At 57.0% G+C, this 25,122-nt stretch overlaps 1 protein-coding gene across 2 annotated transcripts in view; it reads left to right on the plus strand.

Moving 5' to 3' along the window:
• The window catches only part of CSMD1 (CUB and Sushi multiple domains 1), a 605,853-nt gene that overhangs the window by 538,222 nt on the left and 42,509 nt on the right, over window positions 1–25,122 (plus strand). For both annotated transcript variants that reach the window (XM_045576232.1, XM_045576234.1), the window contains exons 38-46: window positions 4,008–4,126; window positions 4,689–4,758; window positions 5,625–5,741; window positions 8,020–8,229; window positions 13,711–13,899; window positions 18,604–18,781; window positions 21,603–21,748; window positions 22,613–22,693; window positions 24,305–24,418. In XM_045576232.1, coding sequence (XP_045432188.1) covers window positions 4,008–4,126; window positions 4,689–4,758; window positions 5,625–5,741; window positions 8,020–8,229; window positions 13,711–13,899; window positions 18,604–18,781; window positions 21,603–21,748; window positions 22,613–22,693; window positions 24,305–24,418 — 1,224 coding nt within the window. The remainder of the gene's footprint in view (window positions 1–4,007; window positions 4,127–4,688; window positions 4,759–5,624; window positions 5,742–8,019; window positions 8,230–13,710; window positions 13,900–18,603; window positions 18,782–21,602; window positions 21,749–22,612; window positions 22,694–24,304; window positions 24,419–25,122) is intronic.

A 25,122-nucleotide genomic window follows, 5' to 3' on the forward strand; every position in this document is an offset into this window, starting at 1 on the left:
ACTGGTGCAGCCACTGTGGGGAACAGTATGGAGTTTCCTCAAAAAACTAAAAATGGAACTCCCATTTGACCCAGTGACCCCACTTCTAGGAATATATCCCAAGAAACCAGAAACACCAATCAGAAAGGATATATGCACCCCTATGTCCACAGCAGCACAATTCACCATAGCTATAATAAGATTTGGATTTTTCTCATTGTTAGCATGGATGCAATTTTACATAATTTTACATAATTCTGTTCCCAAGTCGAAGTGGAAATCCTTTTATGGCTTTGTGTGTTTTTTTTAAATATGTTTTTGTTGATTGTAGAGAGAAGGGGATGGGGGTGGGGGGAGAAAAAATAGATGTGAGAGGTAAGTACCAATGAGCTGCCTCCTGCACGCCCTCTACTGGGGTTCAGCCTACAACCTGGTCATGTGCCCGGACCCGAACTGACCCAGCAGCCACTGCGGCTGGGCTTTCAGGGCTTGCTGTGGCCGTACTTCAAGGACAGGCTTACGGTCATCGGGATCACTTGGATCGTTCACACTCGCCAAGGAGAAGGTCTCTCCGATGCGAGAATGAATGAAATGACCTCTCCATCCATCTCTATCTGTCATCCACTTAGCTAGTTCACACATTAGTTGAACATAGTGATCCACAGTCCCATAGCGGAACAGAACTAAGAGGTATTTACAAATGCATTACAGACCTAAATGTAACATAGAGTTATATTACAGACACTTCATGGGAGAATACGCCCCTCCATCTAATTCTCACTCCTCACTTAGAGACTGCTGGTATAGAGACGGTTCTGATTTTTCCAGGTGGCAGTACTTGCTTAGGAATCACACTTTTCCTTACTAAAACCTTCTTTATTGCATGAGACCACCGTCGGGATTGAGCAGATGAACATTTCTGTCTTACTAAGTTGGGAGTTCTGTCTAGGTGGGCATGGACCATACATGTCCTGTCTAATGCATTATTATTTGCCTATAAATATATATATATATATATATATATATATATATATATAGATATATATAGATATATATATATATATAGATATATATAGATATATATCTATATATATATAGATATACACACACACACACACACACACACACACACATATACACATATATAAAATATTTTGCTATGGTACTTGATTCAGACTCTGATTTTTCAGATATTAATTTATCTAGAGCAGACTGTGATATTGCTGTACAGGTACAACAAGTTCAAAAGTCCGGCACAGACGCCCTCATACATACAGCGTGTCTCTGTGTGCTGCCACATCCTGCCAGGGTCCGAACCTTCAGGAAGTGACTGTGTTCCTGGTGGTCAGGCACCTGGGGATTCCGGGTCCGGGGTTTGAGAGCAACCTTTCAAAGACCCGTCGCTTCACAGCACTTGCTGTCGCTTCCTTTATGACACAGAGCATGCGTAACCTGTGCTCTGGAAGAACTGGATGCCTTCCTTGGAAACTGGGCCTATGCTGAGACAATGTCCTCTTCTAGATTTTTCTACCCAAAAACTGTGCTACACGCCCCCTGTGGGAAGTCTAAGGCAATGTTGCCACAAATGCTGTGTATCTCCGTGTCCTTAGCCTCTAATCTACATGGACTACACAGTGATGCCAGGATGGGACGGACGGGACAGGGCGGGGGGAGCAGGATGGGACAGAAGGCAACTCAGTCTGCATGTCCAACACCAAGGCCTGAGGGAGCCGCCCTGGGACTTCTCCGATTAAAATATGCTTTGTTTGTTCTTTGCTTCTTCTGACATTTTATTATAATTCCTGCAGATACAGATATACATGCAAGTTCCTTTTATCACAGAATGATTTGGATTTACACATAAATTTCAAGGAAGGAGAAAATGAAGATAAACTAATATACAATAAATGCATTTAGATCAGCATGTCGTAAACAGAGTAAAGAAGTAAAAACCATTGTTTGTGAAGCAAGGGGGGTTAGTAACAGAAATTAATGTTGAATTAGTGTCACCGTTATTTTCTCTTGTTTTAAACATCTTTTTCTGTGCTTTCTGCACATGCGGTTATCCTCTGGCCTCAGTCTGGCCCAGAGTGACCTTGAGGTATCCCCAGGATGATGCATTTTGACCATTAGCTAGCTCACCCCCGCCCCATACCGCAATCGGACTTATACATACGTTTTATCGGAGCCAAATAAAAAATGAAGTGATGTACGGTAGTTGATTTTGCTAATTTGTGATAGAAGGGGAAAAGGCAAAATTAAATGTAGCTGTGATCTGTATTCTAAGTTAAAGACGGAGACCAGTGAAACAAGTTAGAGGCCTAAGTGGCTGTATTTTCTCATATTTAGCAGTTTTACAGTCCATGAAAAGCCCCAAATGTGCTCGGAATAGAAAATTTTTTTTAAAAATGTCTTGCCCTCGCTGGTTTGGCTCGGTGGATAGAGCATCGGCCTGTGGACTGAAGAGTCCCAGGTTTGATTCCAGCCAAGGGCACATGCCTGGGTTGCAGGCTCGGTCCGCAGTGTGGGGCGTGTAGGAGGCAGCCGATCCATGATTCTCTCTCATCATTGATGTTTCTCTCTCTTTCCCTCTTCCTTCCTCTCTGACATCAGTAATTTTTTTAATTGGCACCTAATGCCTCCGTGCTCCCTGCTCGTTAACGTGTCCGCTGAGGGGGAGTCAGTGTTGGCGTGGGAGAGGGCCTCACAGACAGACGCTGGGCACTGGGGCCTGGATTCCCGGTTAGGCCAGGCCCTGCAGCCCTCCTGACTCGGGTCCCCGCACCCTCTCTGTCACAGTGGGAGTGAAGGCACCTCGCTCCCCTCGTTTCATCTTCCCAGGTTTGGGGAAACTGAGGCGCAGGTTGGGTCTCAGACTGGATGGCCAGGGACGGTGTCCTGTGCAGACTGGACCGAGCAGCTCCACCAGGGCGTCCCCCAGGCTCCCCACGAGGTGCTGAGGGGCTGGGAAGTGGAGATCAGCCCCGCCTCCCCCACAGCAGGCGGGTCTGCAGGCTGGAGCTGGGCCCTGGCCAGCTGCCAGGGCCTCCCTGAGCCCTTCCTCCATGTCAGAGGCCGGAGGGGGGCGCCAAGGCTCCAGGGTGGGGAGAACCCGGGGGAGGGGAGCAGTGCCTGGGCCTCCCCGGGGATGAGCGTGCAGCTGCACCCGTCTGGTCTGGAGTCTGCAGGCGCGGCCTGTCCAGCCGCAGGGCCTGCTGCCAGGGAAGACGTGCTGGGTGACGGGAGAGCCGCACTTTCCCGTCTCCGGGTCTCAGCCATTCCAGTGCGTTCGTCTCTGACACGGCATTGCTGTCCTGTTTGATGGTAGATCGGGTTTCCACAGGTCAGTGTTAACGGCATCAGCACTGATTACCGGCCTCAGGCTGAGCTCCCGCATTCTGTGGCAATCGACACCTGTTAGCGCCTCACCCAGAGGCATCTCCCCGGGCCCACTCCTGGCTCAGCTTTGGGAGGAGACGCCTCCGGCTCCTCAGCAGCCCGTCCACCCACCGGCCGTCTCTTTACCGGGAGGGCGGGACAGGGACGCTGGTTCTCACCTTAGTTTCCAGAGCGCCGGTTGCCGGGTCCACATTTAACACTTTTCACGCAGACCGCTGAGTGTGTTTGAAAACCGATAAGCCAGACGTGCCATGGGGTCAGTGTCTCACGGACCAGCCTTCTCTCAGGCCATCCGGGCTGTGTGTGTGCGGCTGGAGGCATGTGGATGGAAGTGCAGTAACAAGCTATACGTAAAGGAATCAGGAATGAAATCAGTCAATGTTTGAAATGAAGCCCACCCCATTGAAAGGGAACGAAGGGACACGCAGAGCGAGCGCAGGGCTGGCTCAGGGCCTCCGCATCCTCGGGGACCGCGTTCCTGCAGAGGGTGCGGGGTGCGGGGGGCCCTCCCCGTCCTCGGGGGCTGCGTTCCTGCAGGGGTGGGGGAAGCAGCGAGGGGGGGTGGGGGGCCCGGACGAGGCCGACAGGAGAAGGGCGTTGTGTCCGACCCCCCGTGTCTGTTTCCACAGCCGTGGGGCTCGCCGCCTGCCAGGAGCCACCCCTGCCCAGCAACGGACTCAAGATTGGCGACCGGTACATGGTGAACGACGTGCTGGCCTTCCAGTGTGAGCCCGGGTACACGCTGCAGGTGGGTGTGCACACTGCAGGCTGGGGTACACCACAGGGCGGTACACGCTGCAGGTGGGTGTGCACGCTGCAGGCTGGGGTACACCACAGGGCGGTACACACTGCAGGTGGGTGTGCACGCTGCAGGTGGGTGTGCACGCTGCGGGGGGGTGTCAGGGGGTCCCCTCAGGGTCCTCACCTGCTCACAAAGGCGGTAGCCCAGGCTCCCACCTTTCCAAACCCAAGTGCTGACCTTTCACCTTCAGTGGGAACTCGTATCCCTGGTCACACTCAGCCTCGGAGCCTGAGCTGTGACTGTGAGGCTGGAATAAACGGACACAGCCCTGCGCCCGGGAGAGGGCCCAGCAGGCCTCACTGTGACAGGGTGTGGCGGAGTGTGAAACGAGGAGAAATAGCCAGTGGTTCTATTTCGAGTCAGAATATGGGATTCCTGAGTGACAGCGCTGTGGGTACACTTCAAACTTCTGGAAAGGTCATCGCCCAGGTCATGACCCCAGAAGGCGGCCAGCGGCCAGGACGGCGGTCCCAGCCGGGCCCATGGCCTCACCGCGCTCTCTCCGCAGGGCCGCTCGCACATCTCCTGCATGCCCGGCCCCGTGCGCCGCTGGAACCACCCGCCTCCGCTCTGCCTGGGTAGGATGCCCGTCTGCGGCCTGTGGCCTGTCCAGACCCCCGGGTGGCGCCCTGAGCTGCTCCCCTCCACCCTCCTGCTCCCCACAGGGCACGGGCCTGTCCGTGCCTCTCCCCTCGCCCCCCCTGCGCTCTGCTCACACCCTCCACCTTAGGATCTGACATGAGAGGGAAGATCAGGAATAAGAACCCGTCCTTTTTTAAATATTTTTATGGATCTCAGAGAGGAAGGGAGAGGGAGAGAGAGAGAAACATGGATCAGCTGCCTCCTGCACACCTCCTACTGGGGATCAGGCCTGCAACCCAGGCCTGTGCCCTGACCACGAATCACACCGTGACCTCCTGGTTCGTAGGTCATGCTCTGCCACTGAGCCACGCCTGCCGGGCGAACCTACCCTTCTTAGAAGTGTCTATTATGTTTATCCTTTTTTTTTTTTTTGCATTAGTTTGGATTTTTCCACATGACCCTTAGCGCCGGCCCCCAGGGGCCTGGACGTGAGGGGATGGATGGGATGGATGGGATGGATGGGATGGGATGGGATGGATGGGATGGGATGGATGGGATGGGACGGGACGGGACGGGACGGGACGGGATGGGATGGGATGGGATGGGATGGATGGGATGGGATGGATGGGATGGGATGGGATGGGATGGGATGGGATGGATGGGATGGGATGGGATGGGATGGATGGGATGGATGGGATGGGATGGGATGGGATGGGATGGGATGAAGGTCTCTTTTGGCTCCATGAGCTCGGCTGGGGGTCAGGACGGGACCTCCCAGAGCTGACATTGAATATGAGCTCTGGGAGTCTGGGTTTCGGAGTCCTGAGGAGGAGGACTCACGTGACCCTCTGGCCCCCTGCAGCCATGTGCGGAGGGACACTGAGCAGCCTGGCCGGCGTGATCCTGAGCCCGGGCTTCCCCGGCGCCTACCCCAGCAACCTGCACTGCAGCTGGCGGATCGCGCTGCCCCTGGGCCACGGTGAGCGAGCGGGGCTCCCACACCCGCCTTCCCCTCCTGGCTGAGCAGCAGCGGCTGAACCAGAGCTACCGGACTCTGCGGGCGTGAGGGCGCTGTGCCTGAAAGCGGGGACGGATACAGGAAGCTGGACCTGCAGCACGGAGAGGGAGAGGGGCTGGGGGCACGGAGAGGGAGAGGGGCTGGGGACAGAGAAGGGGCTTTGGGGCTCTTCCCAGACAGAGCCAGCCCGCAGGGCAGTGAGAGGTAGACACAGGCGTGCAGGTGCCACACCCCCAGTCAATGCCAGCCTCTGCGTCACCTCCCCCCACCCCCACCCCCGTCCACCAGGGCTCCGCAGCGGTCAGTGTGCGTGTGTGCGGTTGGAGCAGTATGAAGGCTCTTTCAGGTGATGGCACGTCTTAGTTTGTTTTACAAATTAATTTTTTTTTTCATTAAGGATATTTTTATTAACTTCAGAGAGAGGAAGGGAGAAGGAGAGAGAGAGAAACATCAATGATGAGAGAAACATTGATCGGCTGCCTCCTGCACGCCCCCTACCTGGGATCAAGCCCGCAACCAGGCCCGGGCCCTGACCGGGAATCCAACCGTGACCTCCTGGTTCACAGATCAACAGCACTCAACCACTGAGCCACGCCGGCTGCGCTAAAATTTTTATATTGTCTTGATTTCTGTTTATAGAAGTGGCTTTTCATAGCATTCAGCTTTGAATGTTCAGGGCAGTCATCTATAGTAATAAAAGCGGAATATGCTAATCAGACTGGACGTCCTTCCAGGGGACCTTCCAGACAAGCCTGGCAGAGGGAAGCCCAGGTCCTGGGTGCCAGAGGGAAGCTGGTGCGGCAGTGTGTGTGTGCGCAGGGAGGGGGAAGAGGAAGAGGGGGAGGGCATAGGAAGGAGAAGGAAGGCCTACTCTTGCAGGAATTTCACGCACTGGGCCTTAGATACGTCCTGATTTTAGCTACTGGGTCGCTGCAGCTCACCTTGGCCTTCTGCGGAAACACGTGGTTTTTGCGGATGTTGAATTTCCCATCATGCCTTTCCCTGCCGGCCTCGTGGTTGCCCTTGCATTCTAGCTCATCGCTGGGCTTGTCCGTCCTGCGACTTTCTGAGCAGCAGCGCCCGGTGACGGCGTGTCACAGGCACTCGGGTCCAGGACGAGGCCTGAGGCTCGCATCACAGGGAGTCCGTGTAGTTCTTCCCTCTCACTGTTTCCCTGAGGTTTTCCCTTCCCTCTTCTCTGATCCCGGCCCAGGAGGGCCGCGCTTCCTGTCCGCACCCACGAGGGTGGTCTGCGTTCCGAGCTCCGCACTTGCCCTTCAGTGGGGCACCGCGTGCGCGTTATCTCTCCTTCTCCAGCCTCGGAAACGAGCCTGCGAGATGGAGAGAAAACAGAAGCCCTCCTTGTCTTCCAAGAGCAGGAGGGTAACACGGGAAGCTTTCCCACCAGGCGGAGCATCCTGGGCGAGCGGTGAACGCCAGGAGGCTGCACGAACCGTGTTAACCGCGTGGTTTGTGTGGAAGCGTGTGGTTCCCGGCTCTGTCTCAGCTGTGACAGACCCAGCCTCACAGACACCATCGTCCAGTGGATGTTCCCGATTCCACAGCCCCGCATTCTGCCGCTGCCGGGCACACCACTTACCAGCTGCCCCTGATCTCGCGCCCAGATCCCCGTGACCTCAGTGCCCGGACTGCCTCCCGTCTTCCGGCCAGGCTGGCAGATTGGGTTGTGAGTGACAGCGACCAGTGGATGGTTTCTCTCGGACACTGTGACTTGCTTTGCAGGCAAAACCCAAGTGAAAAGGTGGTTCCTGACCCAGCAAACCTCTGGCTGGGCCTTGGCAGAGCCCCCTGGAAGCCTGGGTTTGGGGCCCTGGGTTTGGGCTGAACTGATTCCGTCCTGGGTGGAGCTGGATGAGCTGGCAGTGAGTCCCACTGCGTGCCCAGCGTGAGCCTTGGAATGGCCGCTGGACAGAGCCCCCTCCTGCCCAGGGCCAGTGGGCTCTCTAAGGATGAGGCCCTCGTGGCCCCGTGGCACAGCCTGGCCGTGGCCTGTTTCAGAGAGTGACTCGGGGCTTGGATTGCCCAGAGAAAGGTCCCCAGTTTGAGGGGCGGTGGGGATGGAACTGCCGTCTATTTTAATCTGAAACAAGCAAGAGGCCTCCTCCACGGTGCCCTCTGTCCCCGAGGGCGGCATTCGGGGCGCGAACACAGTGGCAGTGGCTCCTGATGAACTTGGCCTGTAACCGCCGCTGACGGTGACGGTCACGTGTCCCCACAGGTGCGCACATCCGCTTCCTCAACTTCTCCACGGAGGCCAACCACGACTTCCTGGAGGTCCAGAACGGGCCGCACCCCACCAGCCCGCTGCTCGGCCAGTTCAGCGGCCCCGACCTGCCGGCCCCGCTGCTCAGCACCACACACGAGACCCTGGTCCGCTTCTCCAGCGACCACTCCCAGAGCCGGCCCGGCTTCCGGCTGGCCTACCGAGGTGAGCCCGCCGCCACCGTGGGTCAGAGCCTGTGCCGCTGGACTCCGGGGGGGGGGGGGGGGGCAGGCTCTGCTGGCCACTGGCGGGGTCACTGCTGTCCTTGTCCCATCAGGAAGGACACAGACCCCGAGGACACAGTCCATGCCGTCCTCACTACCCACCTGCTGCCCTCTCTCCCCGTGGCCACCGCCACACTCCTCCAGGCCACGTGGCTTCTTGGTCACATGTCCGCCTCACCACGTGGAGGCCGGGTCCCCCCAGACAGCGGTGTGGGGCCCCCCTCCAGGCTGAAGGCAGGGCCCCTGTTCCAATTAAGCCGGAGGAGGTGCGGTGAGCGAGCTGTATTCTCTCCTGAATGATCAAAGCGTGCGATCGCCAAGAAAGGTTTGGATCTCCCATCCTAGCGTTTTTGACGTGTGAAAAGTTCAACATTTTCATTCCCCAGCAAATCACTCAGCTGGCCTTTTCCTGACGATTGTTAAGTCGGATGAAGTTGAAAATGTCAAAAGTAGAGCCTGTTTCTCTTAACGTGGCTAAAGCACTTGTGTTCTCAAAGGCAGAGCTACGCTATTCCATTGCTGCGGGAACTTTCAGGCCATGTTCCTGAGTTGTTCCTGTAGATGGTAAGTGTAGATTTCCAGACCGGGGCCTCTTCAAACAGGAGCCCAGATCGAAGGGGAAGTTAAAGAGGGAGATAGGTGGCTGTGAGGACTGTGACGGACACTGGCCAGCAGGTCTGTCTCCACGTGTGCCTGTGTCTCTGCACTCCTCACCCACCACCTCCTCAGTCCGACCCTTTCACACCAGCAAACGTGACCGCTCAGAGCCGATCAGCGTAGCTTCCGAGTGCAGAACAGGGCGTGACGGTCCCGATATTTAATGGACCATCATGATGGTGCCTCCTAACATGTGGAGTGCTCCGTCATCGACACCTGTTGTCATGTATGTATACTTTCTTGAAGGGCAGCTCTCGGTTTATTAGGCTGGACCCAGAATGACCCAGAATCCAGGTTCCAGGCTGAGAGGCAGGGATTGCAATAAGACGCAATTCTGCTTCTTTAAAAAAAAAAATATATATATATATATATATATATATATATATATATATAATTTTTTACAGAGAAGAAGGGAGAAGGATAGCGAACTAGAAACATCGATGAGAGAGAAACATTGACCAGCTGCCACCTGCACACCCACTACCGGGGATGTGCCCACAACCAAGGTACAAGCCCTTGACCGGAATCAAACCTGGGACCCTTCAGCCCGCAGGCTGATGCTCTATCCACTGAGCCAAGTTGGTTTCGGCCGCAGTTCTGCTTTAAATGGTGTCATGTTTACTGGGAAACACATATCCTTAAGGCAGATCATCAATACAAAAGCAAAACCCAGTGTGAGACCTCCTGTCACTGAGGAAATTGCAGGAATTTGAGGGAGACACCTCCGGGGCCTGGGGGGGGGGGGGGGGGGGGGGGGCGGAGGGCACAGGGCAGGAGGACATGTGGCTGTACAGCCATGCTCATTCCTGTTAAGAGCCTGACCTCCCTTCTCGGGAGCCAAGATGGTGAAGGCAGGGGGCAGGTCGGGCGATTCACGGTATAACCCACACCTAGATCTCTCCCCACCCACAGCAGTGCCCCTGGAGGATTTCAGGTAAAAGGATCAGGTCAGAATGGATAGCTGGGGGGCGGGGGGTGTGAGCTAAGAACACCAGGGTGCCTGCCCTGGCCGGTGTAGCTCAGTGGATAGAGCACCAGCCTGCAGACTGAAGGGTCAGGGGTTTGATTCCGGTCAAGGGCACGTACCTGGGTTACAGGCTCGATCCCGGGCCCTGGTTAGGATATATGGGGGAAGCAACCAATCATGAACCTCTCTCACATCGATGCTTCTCTCTGTGTCTCCCCCCTCTCCCCCTTCTATTCTCTAAATCAATGAGAAATATCCTTGGTGAGGATTAACAACAAACAAACAAAAAGGAAGAAAAAGAAATAAGAGAAACAGAAAAGCAAGTGCCCCGAGGGGCTGTAGGTTCCCAGGTCCACACACCCTCCTGTCACTTTGCCCCCTCCCTCCTTCCTCTCCCGCCCGTGTGCACAGCCTCTGCTTAGAGAGTCCGTGACCTGGTTCCCGCCTCCCCCCCCCCCCCGAAGTGTGTTCTGTGGGAGCTGAGCCTCTCCCTCACGGTCAGCACTTACACCGGCTTCTGCAGGGACTCGCGTGGTTAAAGGGCGTCCTGCTAACCCTCCCGCCCATAAAGCACACAGTCCTGTATCGCCACCATCAGCTGCCCGGCCGCAGTCTGTCCCAGCTGGCCCTGGAACACTCCGGAATCCCCCGGTTCCGGAGACCCCAGGCCTGTGTCCACCCTCTCCTCGTGGACGTTGCAGACGTCAAACAGAGATGGCCTCGCGTGATCGCTTCGTAAGGCGTATCAACGCCCAATCCCACGTGGTCCGCCCAAAACTGAAACTGAAACAGTGTCCATTATGATTGGAAACTAAACTCACATTGTGATTGGAAACTAAACTCACATTTTGAATTTAGCAAATTTAAGAATAGAATACTCACATGTATTGTATTCAATGAAATAGCGATAAAAGTAGGATATTGGGGGGCGGGGATCTCATGAGAGTATTGTTTGCCATGTGGATTTGAAACTCTATCTTATCTACATGGTAACTGCTAACCTCCATAGAGTTAAAAAGAAATGTGTGCTTTACTTCTCTCCATAGCTTTCAGGCCAGGTTGCTAAGGCCATGCGCACACAGCCCCACAGTCACCAATTAGTTCCATCAAAAAAAGGCCTGAAAACCCACCCTGGGTCCCTGTACGAATCACCAGACCAGACCTCACACCTCACTGCAATGGTGAGCACGGTGTCACATGGCAAAATTGTCTGCATTTGGAACTAGAAGCCACATAACCTGTGCAATGCCCACAGACCCACTCCTTTCCGCTCTGCCATGGCAGCATCTGGACTGTTGACCCAGCTGCCACTCTGGGTACAGCCCCTGCGGTGTCAGCGTGGAGGCCCCTCTCACGGTTGGAGACCATTGGCTCCCGACTTCCGTCCATTCCTACAGCCGTGGCTCCCTATGCCGCCTGCTTAGCCTCCAGCCTCTGGGCTGGGAGCGCCATAGAGGCACACAGCTGGTTGGCTGAGCAAATGCTTGATGTACTTGACCTCTGACTCTGCGCTTAAGGATCCGCATTTGAAAAATCCTAAACAACGTATTTTTACTATCAGTAATTAATTGGCCATACTTGAGCGAGACCCAGATAAACAAAACAGAAAAGAAAGAGCGTGAATCGGAGGCGCTGTCCCTGCTCCCAGGGGCGTGTCTGGCAGGGAAGGCAGCGAGGCGGTTCACCGTGTCACCAGGAGGACAGATTGTAGAGGGGACGCCTCGGGCTCTGCAGTCACACCGCGTTCCCCCGGCCCACGCGCCGTTTGTAAGCGGAGCGCCCAGGGACTGGCTCAGAGGGAGGCGTGTGAATCCCGCAGACAGCCTGTCCCTCTCGGCGTGTCCACGGCACCTCTCCCTCCCGCTGTCGCACATTGATGGCCCCGTGAAGGTCAAAGACGTCGCTGGCGGAGGTGGCTGTCTCGGAGTTAAATGACTCCTTCCTTCCGAGACTGAGAAATGAAGCTCGAGAGCCACGCTCCGGAAAACCGCGTGCACGTGCCTCCTCTGACGCCAGACTGGAGAGCAGGTGACAGATGACATGTGGAGATGGGTGTCAGGGAGCATCATGGCCCTCAGCCAGATGGCGGCGTGGCCCCTGGGGGTTACACCTGTCCTTTAGACACGGGGTCACATCAAGCACAGATCACCGGAACACGGACACAGACACTGCGGGAGCTGACCGGGGGAGTGACCGGCTCCCCTGGTCGAGAGAGGGAACCCGGGAGCATGAGGTTCTGAAGCCGGCTGACATGCGTGGCATCGGAGTGGCCTCACTGGTGCTTACATTTCTTCATACTGCTTTTGAAATTGAGAACGTTAGGGGTCGCTTTACTGTTTTGGTTTCTGTCATTTGACATTGGGAGAAATTGGATATTTGTCTCCTCCTCCCTCCCTCCCTCTCCCCGTGTCTTCCTTTTTCTTTGTTGGGTCACAAAGCATCGGTATTCAACACGAAACACTAGGGAGCGGGAAGGGCAGGGCGCGGGCCTCAGGAGATGGGAGGGCTTTGGGTCAGAGTCCCGCTCTCCCGCTTTCCTCCTGCCGTCTGTCCGAAGTGCCTTTAAAAACAAAACACGGCCCTGCCAGCTGCTCAGTGGTCAGAGCACTGGCCTGTGGACTAAAGGGCTTAGAGTTCAATTCCCAGTCAAGAGCACATACCTCAGTTGGGGGTTCATCCTCACCCAGACAGGGCTCATGCATGCCGTAGGCGAGCGATCAATGTTTCTCTTTCTCTCTCTCCTCCCTCCCTCCTACTCTCTGTAGAAATCAATGGAAATAATATCCTTGGATGAGGATAAAAATAAAAAAAAAACATTGTCAAATGTAGTTTGTGTATGAGTTATATTCTCTAATGCACACGGTAAGTATAAAAATGCAAATTGTTATAATTCTACTACTACTGGTAGCTATTGTTTTACTTCACATGGCAACTGGCAAGTTGGAAAATGTATTTTTTAAGAAAATATCTAAAAGTTCATCTCCAGAAGCTAGACGTAACCATTCTCCTCCTCTGCTTTCCAGACTAACACACGTGGTATTGATGAGCTGACTCTGTGTGTTAACTTGTGACTGACTCACATGGTATTGATGAGCTGACTCTGTGTGTTAACCTGTGTCTGACTCACATGGTATTGATGAGCTGACTCTGTGTTTAGGCCTGTGACTGACTCATCTGGTATTGATGAGCTGACTCTGTGTTTAGGCCTGTGACTCACATGGTATTGATGAGCTGACTCTGTGTGTTAACCTGTGACTGACTCACATGGTATTGATGAGCTGACTCTGTGTGTTAACCTGTGACTGACTCACATGGTATTGATGAGCTGACTCTGTGTTAACCTGTGACTGACTCACATGGTATTGATGAGCTGACTGTGTTTAAACCTGTGACTGACTCACATGGTATTGATGAGCTGACTCTGTGTTAACCTGTGACTGACTCACATGGTATTGATGAGCTGGCTCTGAGTTTAGGCCTGTGACTGACTCACATGGTATTGACGAGCTGGCTCTGTGTGTTTCAGCCTGACTGACTCACATGGTATTGATGAGATGACTGTTTCAGCCTGTGACTGATTCACATGGTATTGATGAGCTGACTCTGTGTTAACCTGTGACTGACTCACATGGTATTGATGAGCTGACTCTGTGTTAACCTGTGACTGACTCACATGGTATTGATGAGCTGACTCTGTGTTTAGGCCTGTGACTGACTCACATGGTATTGATGAGCTGACTCTGTGTTAACCTGTGACTGACTCACATGGTATTGATGAGCTGACTCTGTGTGTTTCAGCCTATGAGCTGCAGAACTGCCCGGACCCGCCCCCCTTCCCCAACGGGTACCTGGTCGGCTCCGACTACAGTGTGGGCCAGTCCATCTCCTTCCAGTGTTACCCCGGGTACATCCTCATCGGCCACCCGGTCCTCACCTGTCAGCACGGCACGGACAGAAGCTGGAACCACCCTTTCCCCAGGTGTGACGGTAGGTCAGCCGTGTCTCCGGGAGCCACGGAGCTCTTCCTGGGGAGGAGGGCCCTTAAGCATTCCAGGAGTGCATGCGCGAATGCAATAATTTGTCCAAGAAACATTTACTGGGATCTATTATGCCAACTCACTCTACTTAGGATTCAGGGACACGTCTGGGGCCAGCAGGTTAAAAAAAGATGAATAAATCAGTCCTGCCCCCGAGGACATGATGAGGATGTCATAATAAACACCAACGTTCGTTACGCCAGACCAGAGACAAGCCCACTGCGTGGATGGGTTTCAGACACGGAAGGTGGTGTCTGCTTGGGCAGGGAGGGGCCGTGTGAGAGTGAGAGCGGTACCTGGCTTCCTCCACCCGGTGGTGAGATCAGAGGCAGGAGGGTGAGTGTCAATTCCATCCCAGAGGTTTTTTATGGCTTAATTTCTGTCATCTTCATATATTGCTTCTCTATTTCAGAAAACTGGTTTAACTGGGGAGTGGGACTTGAAGCACGCATACCGTTTGCCACTGGGAGGTAGGGACTGTCCAGGGAGAAGGCAGGGTCTAAGCACAGGCTTAATGGAGGACCCTCTTAGGGAGGCCTCTGCTGGTGGTGGGAGGTTCCTGCAGCAGCTGGAATCCAGCTGGTGGGCGTGGCAGGGGGCGTGGTGTCTCCCCTGGGACCCTCCTGCTGGCTGCTGGGTGCTAAGGGTAACTAGGGGTTGTTTGCAAGGTCAGGTTAATGTAAACAGATCGAGGACTCTGTTTATGAAGCCTGCATATCAAACAGACAAGTCCCTGGAGCCCTAATATTCCCACAGTATAAGTGCAGGAGCCCTGAATGAAAAAATAATGAAAACCTACCTCTGTAGACCTTTGAAATGTTAAACACTCGCCATGTCCCACTGCGCGAAGGGAATGGGGGCTGGCTGTGCTCGCATTGCTACTGAGGGAGGAAAAAGAAGAAACAGCATCAATGAAAGCTTTAAGCCCTAGTTTTCAACTGTATTTTTCCATCCTAAACCATTATAAAGCAACTACAGCCAACTTTAACTGTATTTTATTTTACATATTTATTTTTAAGATGTTTTCATTGATTTCAGAGAGGAAGGGAGAGGGAGAGAGATAGAAACATCAGTGATGAGAGAGGAACAGCCATCGGCTGCTTCCTGCACGCCCCCTGTTGGTCATGGAGCCCATAACCAGGCAGGTGCCCTGACTGGGAATCAAACCCTGGCCTCCTGGTGCCTGGACAAAGCCCCACCTCCTGAGCCACACCAGCCAGACCCTACCTGTATTTTAACAATTATCTTAGCCTAACACAGGCCTAACCATTCAAGATTACTCAATAGTGCAACGCACGTTTAAAATAGTATATTAAAATTATTTTTAAAACTAAGAATAGCAGTCGCATACCTGGTGTTTCATTAAATCACTTAAAAGACCTTTCATCCTATCCCCATTATATTTAGATGCATAAATTACTGTGAATTGTCAGGATTAAACCCTTTTTTTAATTTGTAATGTTTGCCAGAATCTTTTTGTATGTAAATGGAGGGGTTCTTGGCTTGCTATAAGAAATAGAATTAAGTATTTAATTATATTTCATTCCGTTTTCAAGCCCAGTTTCCCACGTGGCAGAAACTGCCGGCTCGGAGTTACCTGGTGGGTTTGAGGTGACTCCACGCACCTTCTCCGTGGCCTGAGGGTGGCGCCGTCTTTGCAGCTGCGTCAGGGCATGCAGTGCCCCAGCACCAGCCAAACTGCTGAGCTGCATGTGGTCCTCCTGCAGGCAGCTCGCCGGCCATCGAGGGGGAGTTTGGGGAGTGCCCAGAGCCGCCCGGAGACTGGACAACACCCTGGGACTCAGGGCCCCTGAGCTATTGGGCTCGGGGTGGGCAGGGGGGAGAAGGGTGTACAACCGGGAAAGGCCAGTGAAGTCACCACAGGAAAGAGGGGCAGGCGGCAGGAGGGGGTGGGGAGAGCGGGTCCAGGGACGACGGGCACGGGCTATGACCAACCTGGGGCTCCCTGGGCCTTCGTGGCCCGGGGTTTTGTGGTCGCTGGGACATGGAAGGGGCCCATAGACCATCCAGTGGGGATACCAGTTTCCGACCAGCTGACACCAGAGGGAGGTCCCTCCCAGGCTCCTGGCTGGGCTTCCTGGGTGGCCAACCTGCCCTCCGCCTGTGGGTGTGGCCAGCCCCCAGGTGAACAGACAGTCCCATCAGGGGAGCCACATGTGACCTTCCAAAACCCTCAGCGAGAGACAGGCTGTCCTTGGGCAAGGTCAGATGATTTAAGGCAGTGGTGGGCAAACTGTGGCTCCAGAGCCACATGGGGCTCTTTGGCGCCTTGAGTGTGGCTCTTCCACAAAACACCACGGCCTGGGTGAGTCTATTTTGAAGAAATGGCGTTAGAAGTTTAAGTTTAAAAAACGTGGCTCTCCGAAGAAACGTTGATCGTTGTGCTGTTGGAATTTGGCCCTGTGGACCTCTCTCCTTGCCTACACAGTCCTAAACAGAATAAGAAGTACAATATGAGGTTCATGTAAAATTCTGTCCTAAATAAATTTTCTAAGCACCATCCAGTGTGTATTTAACATCCTCCGTATTAAATTAAATTCAGAATCTCAGCAGAGGGCATTGTTTTCAAACAGGTTTACTTGATTCCTGGAAGGTGTGTTTCCAAAAAGATCTGGAATGAAAAGGTGCTTTTCCTGAGAAGGGAGGTCTGCGCGGGGATCAGCAGGGCGACGGGACACAGGTCCCCACACAGGACAGGTGCCAGCTGCTCGCCCCGCACCCTCTGTGGCACGGCCTTACCACCCGAGGGTTCGGGCCCTCAGGCTTCGGTGGGACAGGGGGCAGCGGTCCCGAGAGGCCACCCCCAGGCCCAGCCCGTGGGCCTCAGGAGGATCTTAGGGGGGAAACAGAAGCTCTGACCCGCTTCTGGTGTCTTTATAAAAAACGGCAATTCAGGCCATTAAGATTTAAGAATTCTAAATCTTAAAGCATCAACCTGCATAGAATAGATTAAGCCAATTTGAATGGACATGCTTGAGAGAGTAATATGTTCATTTGCATGAGGATCTATTGTGTACTGTTAGTATATTTCAAACTCATCTGGGAAAAATGGACCAAAAGCATGATAACCTTGAAATAAATCAGAGAGTGTGTCTGAGAGGGACGAGATCGCCGAGACTGTGCTCATTTTGCCGGTAAGTTATAATTAGACTGCCGTCTCCGTTCTAAAGAAAAGTGGGTTATAGTTGTTAAAGTGGTGTTTAAAAGACTGTAGTTTATTAATGCACTAAATGTAATTCGATAATTAAATATGCATCTACACTTACAAATTGTAGCTCAAAAATGTTAAAGTGTTTTGTTGGCCTAATTATTCCTTTTCCACTGAAATATTTATGTCAGTGTTCTTCTACGGTCTTTTTACAAATGTAAGTGCTGTCATCTGACCCCTCGCTTTACATGCATTAGTGTGTTTGGCGGGAGCCGCAGGGACAGCGGGGATGACTAGGAGAGCATGTGGCAGCACGTGTGTGCACAGCACGTGTGTGTGCAGCCACTTTTAGTGACAGACTTTGTCAGCAGAAAACCCTGATTGCAGTTGGCATGAGAAGTCCAACCAGCCAGCAGTGTATGCTGGCCCTGGTGGTGTGGCTCAGGGGGGAGCCTTGTCCATGCACCAGAGGTTGCTGGTCCGATGGTCTCGGGTCAGGGGTCAGGGCCCATGCCCTGGTTTCAGGCTTCATCCCCAGCCAGGGGCGTGCAGGAAGCAGCTGCTCTCCTGTCTCATTCTCCTCCGTGTTTCTCTCTCTCTAAAATCCTTATCTAATAAAAGGGTGACATGCAAATTAACTGTCACTCCATCACAAAGATGGTGGCACCATAGCCACAAGATGGCAGCGCCCAGTGCTCTCAGCCCCGCAGGAGTCCCCTAGTCCCAGGGCGGGCGGCCGCTGAGAGTGGACTGCGTGTGCTGCCTGGAGGAATGCCTGCTTCGGCAACGAGACAAGCGTTCCATCCTGCAGTGGAGGCCTCTGGGCAGCGGCACAGAGCAGCCGGGGGGATGTGGAGGAGGAGACACTTGCATCGTCGCCCTGGTGACGAGGCAAGTTTTCTGCTCTTAAGCTCGGGTGGGCCACTGGGCCTCGGAGAGCCTCTGGGCAGCGGGCACAGAGCGGCCAGGCCCCGCAGGGAGCTACCGGCGCACGGATCCATGCGCAGGGCTAGTCTAGTAGTAAGATATACATTATGAGGGGCACAGTTTTAAAGTTGAGGTTCACCACGTGGGTTGATAAAGACAGGAAACCCCTTCCCCGAGGGTTTGGGGGCTGTGACGTCTGCCTGAGTTTAGAAGGAGGAGGCCCCGAGGGAGGCCATCAGCTCTCCTGGGAGACAGACCAAGGCTTTGCCTCCCGCCAAGGCTTTCCCTTTAAGGCCAGGATGGCTGTGGCCGAGGAGCCGGGCAGCTTGGTGCCTGTGTTACCCCGACAGGCAGCGGAGAAGCGCAGTCCCAGAGGCTGTGGGGTCTAGGGGGATCATTCTGACGACATGGTCCCGGGGACAGTCCCTAACCATTCTTCTCGGGGACCCTGTCGGCTGAGGATGCCAGGAGCTCAGGGACCCTGTCGGCTGAGGGCGCCAGGAGCTCCCTGCGCCCCTTTAACGCTGACCTTTGTCTCCGTGGCCTCTGGTCCCTCAGCTCCCTGCGGCTACAACATCTCGGCCCCCAACGGCACCATCTACTCCCCCGGCTTCCCCGACGAGTACCCGGTGCTGCAGGACTGCCTGTGGCTGCTTACCGCACCGCCCGGCCACGGAATCTACATCAACTTCACGCTGCTGCAGACCGAGGCCGTCAACGACTACATCGCCGTGTGGTACGGCCTGCAGTGCCCCCAGAGGCTCTGTGCCCCCTGACACCCCTGTGCCCCCAGAGGCCCTGTGCCCCCTGACACCCCTGTGCCCCCTGACACCCCTGTGCCCCCTGATACCCCTGTGCCCCCAGACACCCCTGTCACCCCCAGACACCCCTGTGGCCTCCCAGATACTCCTTTGACCTCCCAGACACCCCTGTGACACCCAGACACCCCTGTGCCCCCCAGACACCCCTGTGACCTCTCAGACGCCCCTGTGCCCCCCAATACCCCTGTGACACCCAGACACCCCTGTGCCCCCCTGACACCCCTGTGCCCCCAGAGGCCCTGTGCCCCCAGAGGCCCCTGTGCCCCCTGACACCCCTGTGCCCCCTGACACCCCTGTGACCCCAGAGGCCCTGTGCCCCCTGACACCCCTGTGCCCCCTGACACCCCTGTGCCCCCAGAGGCTCTGTGCCCCCAGACACCCCTGTGCCCCCAGACACCCCTGTGCCCCCAGAGGCTCTGTGCCCCCTGACGCCCCTGTGCCCCCAGACACCCCTGTGCCCCCTGACACCCCTGTGCCCCCAGAGGCCCTGTGCCCCCTGACACCCCTGTGCCCCCAGAGGCCCCTGTGGCCCCTGACACCCCTGTGCCCCCTGACACCCCTGTGCCCCCTGACACCCCTGTGTCCCCAGAGGCCCTGTGCCCCCTGACACCCCTGTGCCCCCTGACACCCCTGTGCCCCCTGACACCCCTGTGCCTCCAGAGGCCCCTGTGCCCCCTGACACCCCTGTGCCCCCTGACACCCCTGTGCCCCCCAGAGACCCCTGTGCCCCCAGAGGCCCTGTGCCCCCTGACACCCCTGTGACCCCCTGACGCCCCTGTGCCCCCTGACGCCCCTGTGCCCCCTGACACCCCTGTGCCCCCTGACGCCCCTGTGCCCCCAGACACCCCTGTGCCCCCAGACACCCCTGTGCCCCCTGACACCCCTGTGCCCCCAGACACCCCTGTGCCCCCTGACACCCCTGTGTCCCCAGAGGCCCTGTGCCCCCTGACACCCCTGTGCCCCCTGACACCCCTGTGCCCCCCAGAGACCCCTGTGCCCCCAGAGGCCCTGTGCCTCCTGACACCCCTGTGACCCCCTGACGCCCCTGTGCCCCCTGACGCCCCTGTGCCCTCCAGACACCACCCTGTGCCCCCCTGACACCCCTGTGCCCCCCAGAGGCCCGGTGCCCCCTGACACCACCTGTTGACCCACTGACGCCCCTGTGCCCCCTGACGCCCCTGTGCCCCCTGACACCCCTGTCCCCCTGACGCCACTGTGCCCCCAGACACCCCCTGTGCCCCAGACAACTCCTGTGCCCCCTGACACCCCTGTGCCCCAAGACACCCCTGTGCCCCTGACACCCCCCTGTGCCCCCAGAGGCCCTGTGCCCCCCTGACACCCCCTGTGCCCCCTGACACCCCTGTGCCCCCCAGAGACCCCTGTGCCCCCAGAGGCCTGTGCCTCCTGACACCCTGTGGGACCCCCTGAAAACCCCTGTGCCCCCTGACGCCCCTGTGTCCCCAGACACCCTGTGCCCCCTGACACCCTGCTGTGCCCCCAGCCCTGTGCCCCCATGACACCACTGGTGCCCAGATGGCCCCTGTTGTGACCCCTGACCCCCCTGTGCCCCCCTGACACCCCTGTGCCCCCAGACACCCCTGTGCCCCCAGACACCCCTGTGCCCCCAGAGGCCCTGTGCCCCCAGACACCCCTGTGACCCCTGACCCCCCTGTGCCCCCTGACACCCCTGTGCCCCCTGACACCCCTGTGCCCCCAGACACCCCTGTGCCCCCTGACACCCTTGTGCCCTCTTAGACACTCCTGTGCCCCCAGAGGCCCCTGTGCCCCCAGAGGCCCTGTGCCCCCAGACACCCCTGTGACCCCCAGAGACCCCTGAGCCCCCTGACACCCCTGTGACCTCCCAGTCACCCCTGTGACCTCCCAGACACCCCTGTGCCCCCAGACACCCCTGTGGCCCCTCCCATGTCCTGAGACAGGAGACCCCAAGGTGAGGAAGGGTGGAAGGGAGTAAGGGCGTGGCTGTCCCTCAGTGAGGTGGACACGCAGAGAATGCCCTCAGTGGCCTGCCTGAGCTCGCCGTGCGGTGCCTGTGCCCAGGATCGCTCCGACACTGCGTGTCCGGAGGCCATTGTTTTACCGCCTGAGTGCGTTTTTTCTGTAAGAAAAGCTGGTAACCTCCTCGCCGTGAGAAAGGGATGCTTCCAGAACCAGTTTCCCACAGCTGGGGATTTTATCCCGCGGTCTGTTCAGTGGCAGATCTCCATCCCCCCAGGTCAGCGGACCGCTGGGTGAGAGGGACAGTGTGGCTTGGGGAGGGGCTGACACATGGCGTGGCGGCCTGGAGTCCGTGGCCGTGTCACCCACACTCTCAGGAGGGCCAGCTGGGTGCAGGGGGTCAGCGGGCGTCCCCAGGTGTGTCCAGCAGAGCCCACCGGACCGGGGGCAGGGACGTCCCGGCAGAGCCCACCGGACAGGGGGCAGGGACGTCCCGGCAGAGCCCACTGGACAGGGGGCAGGGACGTCCCGGCAGAGCCCACCGGACAGGGGGCAGGGACGTCCCGGCAGAGCCCACCGGACAGGGGGCAGGGACGTCCCGGCAGAGCCCACTGGACAGGGGGCAGGGACGTCCCAGCAGAGCCCACCGGGCAGGGGGCAGGGACGTCCCGGCAGAGCCCACCGGACAGGGGGCAGGTGTGTCCCAGCAGAGCCCACCGGACAGGGGGCAGGGACGGCTCTGGGAGCCCCGGGCCCCCCACCAGCACGCTCTCCCCACAGGGACGGCCCGGACCAGAGCGCGGCCCAGCTGGGCGTGTTCAGTGGGAACACGGCCCTGGAGACGGCGCGCAGCTCCACCCGCCATGTGCTGCTGGGCTTCCACAGCGACTTCTCCAATGGAGGCTTCTTCGTCCTCAACTTCCACGGTGAGGATCCTTCACCCCTCAGCCTCCACCCCCACCCCCGCCCCCCGAGGGCCAGGCAGAGGGCCACCTGCTGCTTCCCTGCTTCACAGTCCCACACCCGCGGCCCAGCGGGAGCCCGAGAGCCTTTTCAAAAATGTATTTCACTGGCTTCTGGGAGGAAGGGGGGGGGGGGCGCAGAGGGAGAAGCATCCATGAGGAGAGAGACTCACGGGGATCCAACCTGCGACCCTGCCTGTGCCCTGCCCGGGCACGGAACTGTGGCCTCCGGGTTCAGAGGTCAGTGCTCACCCATGGAGCCACACACTTTTCTGTTTAGTGTCCTTATTATTTCCATCGTTCTGAGCTGGGTTCGGCGACCAGCTGGGACTCATCCCAGGAGAAGTGTGTTGGGCATGACACTGATGTGGATGCCATGGACATGTGGCATCTCACAGAGGCCCGCATCGCTCGGTGCGGTCGGATACGGCGGGAGCCTGCCTGAGGGCGGGAGAGTGGCCGCTGAGGGCCCAGGAAAGCACGTGGGGCCCTCGCCTCTCATGAGGATGAGGATGGCTACCAGGGACGTCACAGGGACGAGGGGCAGTGACCTTACCACCTGATCGTGGACCTGGGACCAGGCCACGGACAGACCGTTTCCCTTAGGAGTCCCACAGGTGTGTGCAGGATGCGTGTTTACATCGTAGCTTCTCTGGCTGTGGATGCTCCCAGCACTGACTCACCTGTGAGCAGAGGGAGCCGAGGGCTCTATCAATCCACTGTCACAGGCACCTCGGGGCCTAGGAGCCGGCGCATGGGGGCCGGACAGCAGCGACCGTGTTAACGCAGCACATGTGACCGCAGCTGTTCTCTCTCTCTCCACCTCAGCGTTCCAGCTCAAGAAGTGCCCGCCGCCCCCCGCCGTCCCACAGGCGGAGCTGCTGCGCGAGGATGAGGACTTCGAGATCGGTGAGGGCGCGCCGGAGGCCAGCGGAGTCACGGGCTCTCCCCCACCCCACCCCCGGGAGTCACTCCCCTGGGCGGGGGTTTGTCAGAACGCCCCACACGCCCCGGTCACACCCAACACACGTCTCCCTTTCGTCATCTCCGTGACTTCTGGGTTCCGCCACGTGAACTGGGAGCCCATTTCTCCAGGCACTTACTCTCCGTGTTTTCCTCTGTTTTAATATATATTTATGGATGTCAGAGAGGAAGGGAGAGGGAGAGCGAGATAGAAACATCAATGATGAGAGAGAACCATCCATCGGCTGCCTCTTACACACCTCACACTGAGGTTGGAGCCCACCACCCGGGCCTGTGCCCTGACAGGGAATCCAACCATGACCTCCTGGTTCCTAGATCGTTGCTCAGCCCCTGAGCCATGCTGGCCAGGCCGTGTTTTTCTCTTGAGCAGCATTTTCTGAGGCAGACACACAGGCATGTGGTTCCATTGTGGAGGTGGGATCCTAACGTGGAACCTCGTCCCAGTGGCTAAAACTGTGGCCGGTGTGATGGCCTCCCGCCCCCGCTGGGACTACTGGTGCGCGCAGTGTGTGGGCGTGGACAGCCTGCCTGTGGCTCTGGGACAGCCCTTCCTTGCCGTCAGCACTCTCCTGTTAGGACTCCAGCCGGGACCAGGGCTCCTTGGTGGCAAGGACAGGCGCTCTGTCCTGTCTGTGATGATGCCGCGCTTCAGAGCCGGGCCGACCACGGACCTCCGTCCTCTCCTCAGATGACAGAGTTGAGGGCGCCGGGTGCCAATCAGGCCAGGTCCTGCTGCGGCCTCTCTAGAAGCCTAGAACCCAGCGCCCAGTTTGCGTGCCTTCCCGCGGCCCTGGGGGACGGGGAAGGACGGACAGGTGGTCAGGAGTGGGTGCCGCCCGACAGTTCGAGTGCCTTCCCACGGCCCTGGGTGACGGGGAAGGACCGGACGGGTGGTCAGGAGTGGGTGCCGCCCATGACTTCCATCCTGACGCTGGTTGAGTGTCAGGCATGTTTAGGGATGAGGCCCTGAGCGGGGGATGTTTTTTCAGACGGTCTAGAATGAGGCTGGCCTGGCTGGTTTGGGGTAGACCAGTGGTCGGCAAACTCATTAGTCCACAGAGTCAAATACCAACAGCACAACGATTGAAATTTCTTTTGAGAGCCAAGTTTTTTAAACTTAAACTTCTTCTAATGCCACTTCTTCAACATAGACTAGCCCAGACCGTGGTATTTTGTGGAAGAGCCACACTCAAGGGGCCAAAGAGTCGCAGTTTGCCAACCATAGGGATAGAGCATCAGCCTGCGGACTAAAGGGTCCCGGGTTCGATCCCCAGTCAAGAGCACATGCATGTGTTATGAGCTCCATCCCCAGTGTGGGGCGTGCAGGAGGCAGACGATCCGTGATTCTCTCGCATCATGAATGTTTCTCTCTCCTTCTGCTTCCTCTCTGAGGTCATAAAAATATATGTAAAAATAAAAATAAGCGGAAAAGAGGGCGGGCTTTGGCTGGGAGGGACGCGGCTGCCCGCTGAGGCTGCCGGCGAGGTCAGCACCTGCGTAAGGGCCGCACTCTGAGGGCCACGTGGCCTCTTGCAGGGGACTCGGTGCGCTACGTCTGCCACCCCGGCTACACGCTGTCCGGCTCCGACACGCTCACCTGCAAGCTCGGTGCCCAGCTGCAGTTCCAGGGCGCGCCGCCCACGTGCGAAGGTACGTGAGCCAGGCCGCCGTGGGCGCGTCCCCCGTGCCACGCCACACGCTCTGCGGTGGGGGCCTGACCTTACCCTCCCTCTGGGCCTGCAGCCACCGTCCCTGCGCACAGAAACCGCAGGCCCCTCTGACGCTGGCACAGAAGCCCCACCAGCCGGGAGGCCTCGCTGGGCCCCCAGCAGAGAATCGGGATTCTCAAACTACGGCAGCCAGTGCCGCTGTCCGTGTTCACCGGGAATCCGGGGTCCCGGGTCCGTTTTCCTTCCACCCATCTCCCTCTCGCTGGGAATTCTGACCATTTCAAGGCTGAGGGAAGGCATCTCTCTTTGTCCCCAACGTACGCCCGCCGTGTGCTGTGTCCACAGTTCGCTGGTGCTCCTGCTGTTTGCTCCTGTGACATGCGGGCACTCAGCCGCGTCCGTGCACGCCCACATCTCCCTGCGGCGTGTCTTTGGAGGGCAGGGCCAGGCACAGGGACAGAGAGGACGCACAGGAGCAGAGCGAGGGCGGAGGCTGAGTCTGTGGGCTCCGCGGGTTTGAACACAATCACATCACTCTCAAATGCCGTTTAAAAGACCCCGCTCCCAAGTGCCGCAGGAAGCAATGGGACCTGAGGCGATGTAAATAAGCGAAACAATACGTAAATAAGACGATAGGAATAAGCGCTGTCCCCTGCCGGGGCCCGGCCTTCCCAGGGTCAGAGG

The sequence above is a fragment of the Pipistrellus kuhlii genome, unplaced genomic scaffold (genome assembly GCF_014108245.1).
Source record: "Pipistrellus kuhlii isolate mPipKuh1 unplaced genomic scaffold, mPipKuh1.p scaffold_m20_p_78, whole genome shotgun sequence".
Taxonomy (NCBI): Eukaryota; Metazoa; Chordata; class Mammalia; order Chiroptera; family Vespertilionidae; genus Pipistrellus; species Pipistrellus kuhlii.